The 12,073-nt window shown below is 43.9% G+C and overlaps 1 protein-coding gene across 1 annotated transcript in view; it reads right to left on the bottom strand.

The window, feature by feature from the left end:
* The window catches only part of MTA3 (metastasis associated 1 family member 3), an 80,273-nt gene that overhangs the window by 4,661 nt on the left and 63,539 nt on the right, over window positions 1-12,073 (bottom strand). The window contains exons 8-11 of the mRNA XM_035111219.3: window positions 11,098-11,197; window positions 7,164-7,352; window positions 2,121-2,195; window positions 204-262 (exon numbers count right to left, since the gene is read on the bottom strand). Coding sequence (XP_034967110.3) covers window positions 204-262; window positions 2,121-2,195; window positions 7,164-7,352; window positions 11,098-11,197 — 423 coding nt within the window. The remainder of the gene's footprint in view (window positions 1-203; window positions 263-2,120; window positions 2,196-7,163; window positions 7,353-11,097; window positions 11,198-12,073) is intronic.

Below are 12,073 nucleotides of genomic sequence, written 5' to 3'. Positions count from 1 at the left end.
ACTGCTACGTAAGGAAATAATTTGAAAACTGTTTTTTAAGATGCCTCCATGGGCATAACTGGACCTGTACAAAATCTTCAAAGCAATCTAGATTTTATGGATGCTGCTTCTTCGCTTGTCCAATAAAAACAAGGATTTGTTCCCTACACATTTTGCATTATTATTACTTTTTCAAAGGAAGCATTAATACTTGCGATACTTACTAGGTTGGTATGTAAACTTGTTTCAATTTGCTTTCTGCTTCAGCAGCTTTTAGGCGTTTCTAATAGAAAAGATGGAACAAATTTAGTATCTCACAGAACTACAACATTTCCGTTCCTGCCAGGCAACCAGATGGACCTTCTCAGTCTTTACGATCCAGCCCAGAGGCCCCAGATCCAGGTTCCCCTACTTCTGGTGGTTGGATGGGTGGTGGCAAGTAAGGGCTTTACCACTTGTGGCTGCCTTCACTAACCTGGTGCCCTCCAGGAGTTTTGTACTACAAAACCCATCACTGGGGCTGATGGGTATTGTGGTCAAAGACATCTGGAAGGTACCGTGTTGGCAAAGGCTGCCTTATGGAATGCCCTTGCCAGGGATATTCACGTGGCATCAAGTTAAACCTGCCCACTCAACACAGGGATAAGTAAAGACTCAACGTTGATCTCACATTTATTTAAGCACAGGATTCCGCTGAAGGTTATTCAACTTCAGGGTGACCTTCAACTCGGCAGTTGTTGCCATTCTGGTTGATTTTTAAATACTTGTTTTTAAGTGTTACAATGTCACCCTCAAAGACTGATTTGTTAAAAAATATATACAGTATCCTAAAATATAGGAGAATAATTCGCGACACTTTGTAATAGCTAAATCAAATGGGCAGCTTGCTGGAAGGTGTGATCACATGCACACATATGCTGCAAAGCTAAGCTGTGCACAAGCGCCCGTTTCTAGTGGTTGCATGCTTTTCCGCAATGCCAATGACTATGTATATGACAACAATATGGACCAATCTTCTCCTAAATTACTTACTACTTGGATAAACTAACACCAGGATTTGCTACAACAACTCTGTCCTGGGCTCTACTGGAACACACACACACACACACACACACACAACCCCGAGTTGAAACAGCGAGCGATGGACGTATTCCCAAATAATGGGAACCAATTGAGGAAAATAAGGAATAAAGTTAAGACCAAGTACTGAGTTAGAAAAAAGAGTTGTTACTGGAGGGGTAATGACGCTGCTGAGTCTTTATTTACAACAGCCATTTTGGAATCATACTGTATTAATTAGCTATTTAAAAAATCAGACGTATCAACTGCCTCTCCCCTTCCCTTTCTGTGAGTATCTGCTTCTGTTCAATTTTGAGCACAAATAGCTCCCCTGTTCAGGAAATGGCTGCTCTGGATCCAAGCCAAAGTATCTAAATATATGTAATTCCTGGATTCCTTCATAATGTTTAATTATATCCTTCAAAGAAACAAAAGGTCACTTCAAATGCTGTTCACTTCCTACACAGAGAAATTCCAGGAATTAGCGCGCTCTCTCTCTCTCTCTCTCTCTCTCTCTCTCTCTGTGTGTGTGTGTGTGTGCTGATAATCTGATCTATGGCTACATGCCAGTCCTCACTCAGATGTGTCTTCCATGTCGGCATTTTGACATGTTTAAAGCCTCCCTAAATTAGATTACCGCCGAGATTTAACTTTCTAGATCCCATTTTCTGGAATCTATACAATATCCGTTTACTGGGCAATCCTACTGGGTTGGGGCAGAGAGAACCCAATGTAACCATGCTGCAAAATCCAAAGCCCTTTTGGGACCACAGTGGGGCAGGCGGGGGGGTGGGGTGAGGGGTGTATCTGGGTCATTATCCCCCGACCCAACCTGTTTCTTGCATTGCTTCCATTGGAAACAATTGAAGGAATATTACATCAGAGATCCTAAAGGTGAATGGGAGCCACTCCTGTCACACACACCCCTTGCCGACCAGATTAAGGCAAGAGCTGCAGTGAGAATGGGCCTTGTGAGGTCACATCTCAAAGAGGGGGGGTCCAAAAGCAACCCAGGTGCTACAGGACGGCAAGCTTCATGTTCATTTACTTGGCCAACGCATGGCAAAGGGTAGAAAAATTACCTGCTGGATGTATCTGTCTGTAGTTTTCCACATATAATAATATTCAATGATGCTAGTCAGAGACTTCCAAGGAAGCTGAAAAACAAAAACACAAAAATACTTAATTACAATGTCTGATAAACTCCACATTTTAACTGCAACGTTGCAGCAAACTCAGCACAAAGGACAAAGACTTTAAAAAAAATCTCACTGCAGTTTAGAGGTCAAGGAAGCATAATTTACATTAGCAAAGATAATAAGAGGGGTGGGCTCGCCATATGGTTCTTTTGGACTACAACTTCCGTAATTCCTGACCACTGGTCTTGCTGATTGGGGCTGATAGGAGCTGAAGTCTTGACAGCCATCTGTCAGGAATGCTTTGATGGTGTTTCCTGCTTGGCAGGGGTTTGGACTGGGTGGCCCTTGTCGTCTCTTCCAACTCTATGATTCTATGATTCTAACATTTGGAGGCCCACAGGTTTGCCACCTGTAATAAAATTATCTGCTTCTCTCTGGAAAATGGGTAAGGAAACACACTCAGAGTTTGGTTAGACAAATTCAGGTGTCTTAGGATCTGGGAAAATCACTGGGCTTTTGTGCCAGTCCTTAGAACAGGGGTCAGCAAACTTTTTCAGTAGGGGGCCGGTCCACTGTCCCTCAGAACTTGTGGCGGGGCCGGACTATATTTTGAAGAGGGGAAAAAAACGGATTCCTATGCCCCACAAATAACGCAGAGATGCATTTTACATAAAAGCACACATTCTACTCATGTCAAAACATCAGGCAGGCCGCACAAATAACCCAGAGATGCATTTTAAATAAAAGGACACATTCTACTCATGTAAAAACATGCTGACCGTGCATGGGCCAGATTTAGAAGGTGATTGGGCTGGATCCGGACCCTGGGCCTTAGTTTGCCCAACCATGCATTAGAGCAGGCATCCCCAAACTGCGGCCCTCCAGATGTTTTGGCCTACAACTCCCATGATTCCTAGCTAACAGGACCAGTGGTCAGGGATGATGGGAATTGTAGTATCAAAACATTTGGATGGCCGAAGGTTGAGGAAGCCTGCATTAGAGCCTTAAAAATTCCATTAAAATCTATTTAAGAAACCATTAAAATCTTAAGAAGACATTAACTTTTCTATTAAGGACCTTTTCAAATGCTGGTATCAGTTTGATACTTTTAAATTAGTTTGTCTTGCCATTGTTTATAAATTGTACTGTCTGGGTTTGTTCCCCCGCCCCCAAAAAAATCTCCATGGGTAGAGGAAGAGGACTAGGAACAAGGGACTCAAAGACCCTCAGAGTCCATTCCAGCTCTACAACTCTATGTTTCTATGAAGCTGGCTTATACCAAGTCAAACCATTGTTCCTTCAAACTCAGTATTTTCAATGCTGACTCTCCGGGTTTTTGGCTGTCTTATCTGGTGATGCTACGGATTGAACCTCAGACCTTTTGCATGCATACTATGAACTCTACCACTGCACTGTGGACCTTTGAGACAAAGCGACACAGTGCTTTCATTAAGTGTGTGTGTGTTTTTTAAAGTGAGGGCTAGCTGGTAAAAATACTGTTAGTTTTCTACATGTCAGCTTCGTGTATTATGAAAAAATCTTGGCACTAGTTGTTGTCAAGTTAGCACGCCTCCAGGAGAGACGTATTACAAGCCTTACCTCCATCCCATTTGTTCCATTCCATGCCCTAAGTGTTACAAAAGTGATGAAACCCTTCTGCACTGAGCTTTTCACACAATGACAAACAGTTAGTAGGAAGAGTGTGCCAAAATGAGTCAGCTGTATCCCACTGTGGATCAACCCTCTTCCCTAAGAAGTAGGCATTCTGTTATTATATGATTACTTAATGTCACAATAGAATTAATTTGCAAGATCAGAGAAGCCAGAGGGGCAGCAATGGCAATACCGAGCAAGCCAGCATATCCTCAAAAACAGCATATAGTTTTCATGAACTGATATATCATTACACTAATTATTCTGGTTTCTGGTCCCTACCAGTAACACTGCATCTTAGCAGATAGCTAGTATTTACTTGTGCCACATTAGCAGCAGCTCTTTGTACTTCCAGAGTTCTTTCAACTGCTCAGTGGGGTAACCCTTGGATAAAACAGCATGCTTTTTAAAAAAAATCTTGGTGCCTTGAAGATAAGATGTGTATATTCCAAACCTTTATTTTAATCAGGCAGGGATTAAATCACTTAAACTATAAAAATGATACATAAGATGAAACAAGAGTACAAGTTTTTTTTAAGCGGCAGGCTTCTTTATTCCAAGTTTAGAGAACTTTGTGGAGATCTCTGACCTTTCCAAGGTTGCAAACTATGTTCTTGAAGCTGGCTTTGGGAACAACCCAAACTCAAGATCTGCAGGGATGAGCAAAGTCTGGAATAGGGGCTAAGCCAACTGAGGACCTTCAGCCCAGTTCAGTAGGAAATAGTAGGAAATAAATACACCCACCTGGCTCAGCTGGTGATGGCTAAGCTGAGGCAAGGCCTAAAGCAGGGGTGGGATAGTGAAGGAGACATACCCCTATTCCAAACTCTGTTCAGATCTAACAATCCAGTGGAAATTACACTGTCAAAAAGGGCAATGTAAGAAAAACTCTCGTTTTGAAGGTTTGGGCTGGCTCAGCAGGAAGCAGCTCTGCTCTGGAACAGAGTTTGGAATAGCGTAAGTTACACCAGCATAATTTACCCTTTAAGAGTGTTTGTTGTGGGGGAGGAAGGGAAAGGAGAATGTTAGCCGCTTTGAGACTCCTTGGGGTAGTGATAAAGCGGGGTATCAAATCCAAACTCTTTTAATATGTAAACACGGTTCATTGGACTTCAAGCTCTTGTGCCGTTTATGTATCTTTTCAAATGGAAAAAACTGCAAACATTTTCAAATCTAAACTTCTTTTCTTTTGCAAACTGCTAAAATTTTGTTTACCTCCAATTTGTGATAGTATTAGAAAATAATCTGGTACTGGGACACTGACCCCTTCTATCAGGTTGAAAACAAGCCTTGCACACACTCAGGGGCTTCTCCTTCTCCCCCTCCTTGTGCTCCTAGTGTTGGCCTGATTGGGTAAACTACAGCATCTTAAATTGGGAAGCTGCAGTTTAAATGCAGCTTACAAGCTATGATGCAAAACCTCTGATTTAATGGCAATCCTAGAAGCTACGGTTAGGGCAAACAGGTGCCAATTAATTTTTTAAGAACAGCCATTATTGTTAAATGATGCCACGAAGGGGGGGAAAGAGCACTCAGGTGCTTTTCCCTCAATGAACTGCCTACATCGGGCACATTATTTCCACTCCACATATAAAGATGCCTTATAAAGAGCCAGTCCACTTGCCCAGTATTGTTTATTCTGTCTTGATAGCAGCTCTCCAAGGTCTCCAGGCAGAGGACTTCACCAGCACTGCCACCTTTTTAATGCAGGCTTAACAGGCTTTGAGCTGGGACCATTTGCATGCTCTACTACTGAAGTATGGGCCTTCCTCTGATATTTGCGTGCACACGTATGTACCATTAGGTCCAGTCGTGACCGACTCTGGGGTTGCGCGCTCATCTCGCATTATTGGCCGAGGGAGCCAGCGTACAGCTTCCAGGTCATGTGGCTAGCATGACAAAGCCGCTTCTGGCGAACCAGAGCAGCACATGGAAACGTTGTTTACCTACCCGCTGTACCTATTTATCTACTTGCACTTTGAGGTGCTTTCGAACTGCTAGGTTGGCAGGAGCTGGGACCAAGCAACGGGAGCTCACCCCGTCACAGGGATTTGAACCGCCGACCTTCTGATCAGCAAGCCCTAGGCTCAGTGGTTTAACCCACAGCGCCACCTGTGTACTACTTGCAACCAATTGAAGATGCCTGGGTGGCACTGACATCTCCACCATCTGGAGGTGCATGCCTGGGGGTCATTGGATCTGGACTGTGTTCACACACCAATACAATGTCCTGTAGAATTCTATCGGCTATATTTTATCTGCACAATCAGAAAGAATTGCAGGAACCAAAATGCTTTTTCTGTGCAGCCTGAGCAGGAGCAGTGAACAACGTCATAGTTGTCGCTTGTCTTCACTTAATCCACCCCACTGCCCTGCTCACAGTTGTGAAGAATAGTCTTACGTTATGAATGGTCCGTGTCACCATTAAGAAAAAGAGGTAGGAATAGCCCAATATATATGTGTGGACTGTCCCTGGATCAAGTGACTTTTCTTCTGTAAGTTCTCAAGCTTCTTAACTTCGCTCAATGTTGTCATCTGAACTAGCTGGATGTTTAACTGGATAATCATAGAATCATAGAGTTGGAAGAGACCACAAGGGCCATCCAGTCCAACCCCCTGCCAAGCAGGAAACACCATCAAAGCATTCTTGACATCTGGCTGTCAAGCCTCTGCTTAAAGACCTACAAAGAAGGAGACTCCACCACACTCCTTGGTAGTAAAATTCCACTGCCAAACAGCTCTTACTGTCAGGAAGTTCTTCCTAATGTTTAGGTGGAATCTTCTTTCTTGTAGTTTGAATCCATTGCTCCGTGTCCGCTTCTCTGGAGCAGCAGAAAACAACCTTTCTCCCTCCTCTATATGACATCCTTTTATATATTTGAACATGGCTATCATATCACCCCTTAACCTTCTCTTCTCCAGGCTAAACATACCCAGCTCCCCTAAGCCGTTCCTCATAAGGCATTGTTCCCAGGCCTTTGAGCATTTTGGTTGCCCTCCTCTGGACACGTTCCAGCTTGTCAGTATCCTTCTTGAAATGTGGTGCCCAGAACTGGACACAGTACTCCAGGTGAGGTCAGACCAGAGCAGAATACAGCGGTACTATTACTTCCCTTGATCAATCAATCACTGTCACTCCATCATTTGAAAAATAAGGCTCTAGAGCCATCTTGCCCAAGAATGGCAACTAGACATTCTGTTTTGGCAACTGTCACCTTGGTTTAAAGAGCCATTTGATGCCTAGCTTATACGCCTGAGTTTCTAACACCAAAATCCAGCTGTCTGTGGAAAACAACCCAATAATGGATAGAAAGGGGGTATACTTATACTTACAAAGTCTTGCCGTATGTCGTTGAAGTCTTTGCCATATTTCTCTAGGGCTTCTTCAAACAAACTAGCCTCTGAAGCAGACCATTCTTCCATTTCATCTCTGCAAAGGACAGGCCCTCCAAGTGGAACCAGGACACTAATAGCACTGCTCAGGTCATAGTTGTGCTTATGCAATGTATCCATGGCATGAAACTGGACAAAAAAACACAAAAGCAACCCACTAAATTAAATGGGCTCCACAATTCTCTATATCCTAACTGCAGTAAACAAGAGCTGAGAACCCTTTCCCTTCTGTTGCACCCTTCCCATGACACAGATTTTAATTCAACTGCAGTTCCTGCTTTCTGTTACCCTCGTGCTTTCCTTTCTTGACTATGACAATTGGGCAAGAAACAGCACAGGTTAAGTGAGCAAACCTGAGCCTCGTAAGACCTGTGCAGAAGACCAACATCCAAGCTAGAGCAATGCAATGAGACACAGTGGAGGGAAAACGGGATCACGTTTGCACATCCCAAACACCCATGCATCAACTGGGTCTTCTGTTTACAGCCTTTTGTGGGCACATATGCCCGCAGAGTCTGCACAGAGCACCTAATCTGTGTGGGTTTAGGACAAGTCAGCGTGATCTTATTTACCCCTTCATGTGTTGATTAATCCTGAATTTTTATTGTCTGTACAATGCTGTAGAAACCTCCAAGAGAGTCCCTTAAACTTACACCTTCATCCCATCTTAGGGGAGGATGCCCAAAGCATGCAATGCATTTTAGAAATAATTTGAAAAGGGCATTAGGAAATGAGGGAGGAACACAGAATCGTATGAAGCTGCCTCATACCAAGTCAGAATATTGGTCCATATAGGTCTGTACTGCTGACACTGACTAGCATTGACTCTCTTAGACAAGATTCTCTCTGGAGATGCTAGGGATCAAAGCTGAGACCTTTTGAATAAAATGCATATGCTCTACCGCTGAACATCTTTAAGAGACACAGCAACAAAGGGCTTTCAATTCAGTAAAAGAACAGAACAGAAAGCAAGGGCTAGCTGCTTTAAAAGAGAGGGTTAGAATACTGTGTTTTAACATCCAAATACTTTCAGGATGGTAATGAAATACATCAAAACCCTCAGAGAGAGCACGTCAGCTCCAAATATGATCACCAATTAAGAGCAAAAGTGCTATCTGAAGGGGGGAAACATCCTCCTTAGCTTGAGAGAACGAAAAAGAGAACAGAAGTTTTAATAATGCCGGAAAAGCAGGCAAGAGAAGGTCGAGATAATGAACAAGAGCACAGAACGGTAATTAAATCTGGCTTGGCTCTTCTGGTTAACGAAGTTAATCATTAGCAAGGATAAAACTTTCGCACAACTGTCCAAAAACTAAATGTATCAGTGTACCAAATGTGTACTTTTGGGGACGGAACAGCCTGGGAACAGTGTGAAGGAGGGGAAATACAGCGCCAGATCACCCAAAGGCCATGCATATTTATATAACTTCCCGCTGTTCCTCCATGGTCCCTCCTTCCATTATATCTTTACAATAACCCTCTGAGGTACGGAGAGAGAGAGAGAGAGAGAGAGAGAGAGAGAGAGAGAGAGACTAGATCAGGGATCCCCAAACTAAGGCCCGGGGGCCGGATGCGTCCCAATCGCCTTCTAAATCCGGCCCACGGACGGTCCAGAAATCAACATGTTTTCACATGAGTAGAATGTGTCCTTTTATTTAAAATGCATCTCTGGGTTATTTGTGGGGCATAGGAATTTGTTCATATTTTTTTTTCAAAATATAGTCCGGCCCCCCACAAGGTCTGAGGGGCAGTGGACCGGCCCCCTGTTGAAAAAGTTTGCTGACCCCTGGACTAGATCAAGATTGCCCAGTGAGCTTCACAATGAAGTAGGGACCTGAGCCTAGATATCCTCTATCTCTGGTCTGATCCTCTTGCCATTACACTGCAGTTCCACATAGCTACTAGTGCGAACGCAGTTAAGAGCTGCCTCAGTGCTAGCCCAGCCCTGCTCCCAAGAAGCTCCTAGCTTCTTCTTGAATTTGCAACAGGAACAGAAGAACAGGTTTGGCCATTTTAGGTGTTACTGAAGAAGGATAAGTTATCATACGAGGGGAGCACTGTGGATGAGCTACGCCTCACCACTGTCCTCATTATGCTCATCATAGAAGCTACCCATTCATTTTCCACTAATCTTCCAGGGCTTTAAGGCATACAGGGGGCTCCTCCGCCAGGTACAACAGGCTGCCCACCTCACACTGCCCATGAGTTGAAGGGCAATGAGATTGGCGATGGGGGCCCAGCTTGCGTGTTCACCCACTCCGCCTCCTTCCCCCGTGATAACTTAAGTCTCTTTAGTAACTCCTGACGATGACTACTGTGAACTTGCTCAGCAGTTCCCAATTAGCCAAGTTCTGCAGACCCCCCATTTTTCAAAAGCCAAGCCATGGACTCCCTACTTTTGAAAATGTTGCTATCTCTGTGGTAGCTTTGGTTATGTGAATGGCGCCACCATACCCTCCGAAGCCGGGACGTGCTCCCGTGTGAGTCGCATGACCCACATGAGAGTATGGCGACCCAAAACGGGATATCCCAGACAGTTGACGGGTATGTGCCACAGACCCCCGGGTGCATTAGGCAGACCCCCAGCGGGTCCACGGACCACCAGTTGGGAACTACTGACCTAGATTGTAAATATTGTGTTTCAGATTTCCATATGTAACAGTATCAAGTTATTTCCAGTCAAGCTTTATCACTTTTTTGAGACTAACCTATCAATTGCCATATTCAGAGACACTGAAAGATGAGTACCGTATTTTCATACATTTTTGTGATTATTCTCTTAAGACAGCACATGGTTATTTAAAGGATGCTCTCATACTATGATTAAATGGTATCATTCTTCCACTTCAAAAATGCATTTTATTATTAGTTTCAGGAACAAAGAGCAACCATTTCCAAACACTGAGAGATGCCAAAATCCAGCCCAGGCCTGTCAGGTGTCAAGGGATGGATGACATGAACCTACTGTACCCTGAAACACCTGGGTAATTTGAAGCACAGTCTTAAACATGCCCACTTAAAAGTTCTCTTGTGTTCAATTGGGCTTACTGCAAGGTGGTATTCATCTACTCAGAGTACACCCATTGAAATTTATGGGCCTAACTTAGTTATGTTCATTATTTTAAGTGAGTCGACTCTTGAGTAAAACTTAGTTGAATATCACTTATGGAATAGGACCGTAGCCGTAGCTCTTTAATACATCGAAACAGTATAGCACGCTATTAATAGGTTCTGTGGGTGAAATCCAATGTTGCTGTTCCATTTACAGAATAGCTTTGGGTCCTGTGGAAGTACCTACTAACCTAAAGGGAGACAATTTGCAATCCCCACCCTGCCCCTGAATGCTACCTAAAACACCTTCCATGTGATATATTTCTTCCTCCTCCAGCCCCCACCTCCTAGAAAGAAAACCTCGTTCATGGGAATATTTAAGCAGAGGTTGGGTAGCCATCTGTCATGGATGCTTTAGTTGAGATTCCTGCATTGGAGGGGGTTGGACTAGATGACCCTCAAAGTCCCTTCCAACACTACAGTTCTGTGATTCTATAAGAACAGGCATCCCCAAACTTCGGCCCTCCAGATGTTTTGGACTACAATTCCCATCTTCCCTGACCACTGTTCCTGCTAGCTAGGGATCATGGGAGTTGTAGGCCAAAACATCTAGAGGGCCGCAGTTTGGGGATGCCTGTATAAGAAGGTTCCCAGCAGTTTGGCTTGAACAAGAGGCAGCTGAAGGAAGTACTCAGAACATTCACATGCAGGTATTCAAAATCCTTCACAACCTGATCAGCAGCACAGAGGACCAGGAGGGAGTCGGCCTCTTAAATCCCACCCAGTTAATGCGCAAAAACAGGATTTCAAGGAAGCATCTCACCAGAGTGATGTCACGGGAGGCAGCAGCAGCACTCATGTGTAAACTAGGCTGTCTTACAGAACTACTGCAGTCCAGAGCTCGGGCAAACGTACCGACCGCACTGAAAAACATACAAAAGAATTGCAAAAAAACAACAACCCATGAAAACCAGATATACATTAAAAGCATCATATGCATGCCCACTCTTTCACATGCGCTCCGTAGTTTATTGGCAGGCATGTTAGGATTCACCTCTGAATGGAAAGACTTCAAAGCAAACTCAGATGTTTAGCGTGAATACCGAAAGTGAATCTGTATTAATAGGGGCAAATGTCCACCGCAGACTATATCTATATCGATATCTTTCATCTTTGGTGTGCCAATAAAACTTCTGTGCAAGTGGGGGCATGAGTGGAGCGAATAAATGCAGGAAGACACTGCGAGACAAGCAGAGAGATCTATTACACACAGAGAGAAAGCTGTAAGTACCTCTAGGGCTAATGACTGCAGCTTTGTCTTAAACTATGCACATTGTAGCCATAGGTGACCAGGAATTGTACACAGGTGAGTAAGCAAGCTGGTATAGGAGGGGTGGAGCTGTCAACCCCTTTGCGGAAGGCTTCCCCCCCTTTATTGTAAGCTTGCTAAATGGTTAGTAAGCTGCAATTCTATGCCAGGGGCTGGGGGCATGTCTTTTGGAAAGATACTTCTGGCCTCAACCTTGCCTTGACACAAACACACCCAGAGTAATGCTAACCTACAAAGACAGATTAAGTTGATTTCCAGAAGTTATTAGTGTTACTGAAACACATTTTAAAAAAAAACACCCTGTGTCAAGGCTCAGTATCTCCCACACCACCCAAACACCCGGAGAAACACAGCTTTTTCAGTACCCTTAAAATGCTCTCTCAACCATTTGTCTATGAGCAGCTCCTCTGAGATCCAGTGAACATTTAAATGGTCCAGACCCACCTCCATACTTGGGTTATTTAAACGT

This window comes from Zootoca vivipara, chromosome 3 (assembly GCF_965207765.1).
Source record: "Zootoca vivipara chromosome 3, rZooViv2.hap1.1, whole genome shotgun sequence".
In the NCBI taxonomy this organism is placed as follows: domain Eukaryota; kingdom Metazoa; phylum Chordata; class Lepidosauria; order Squamata; family Lacertidae; genus Zootoca; species Zootoca vivipara.
This window is presented reverse-complemented; position numbering and strand designations above follow the sequence as displayed.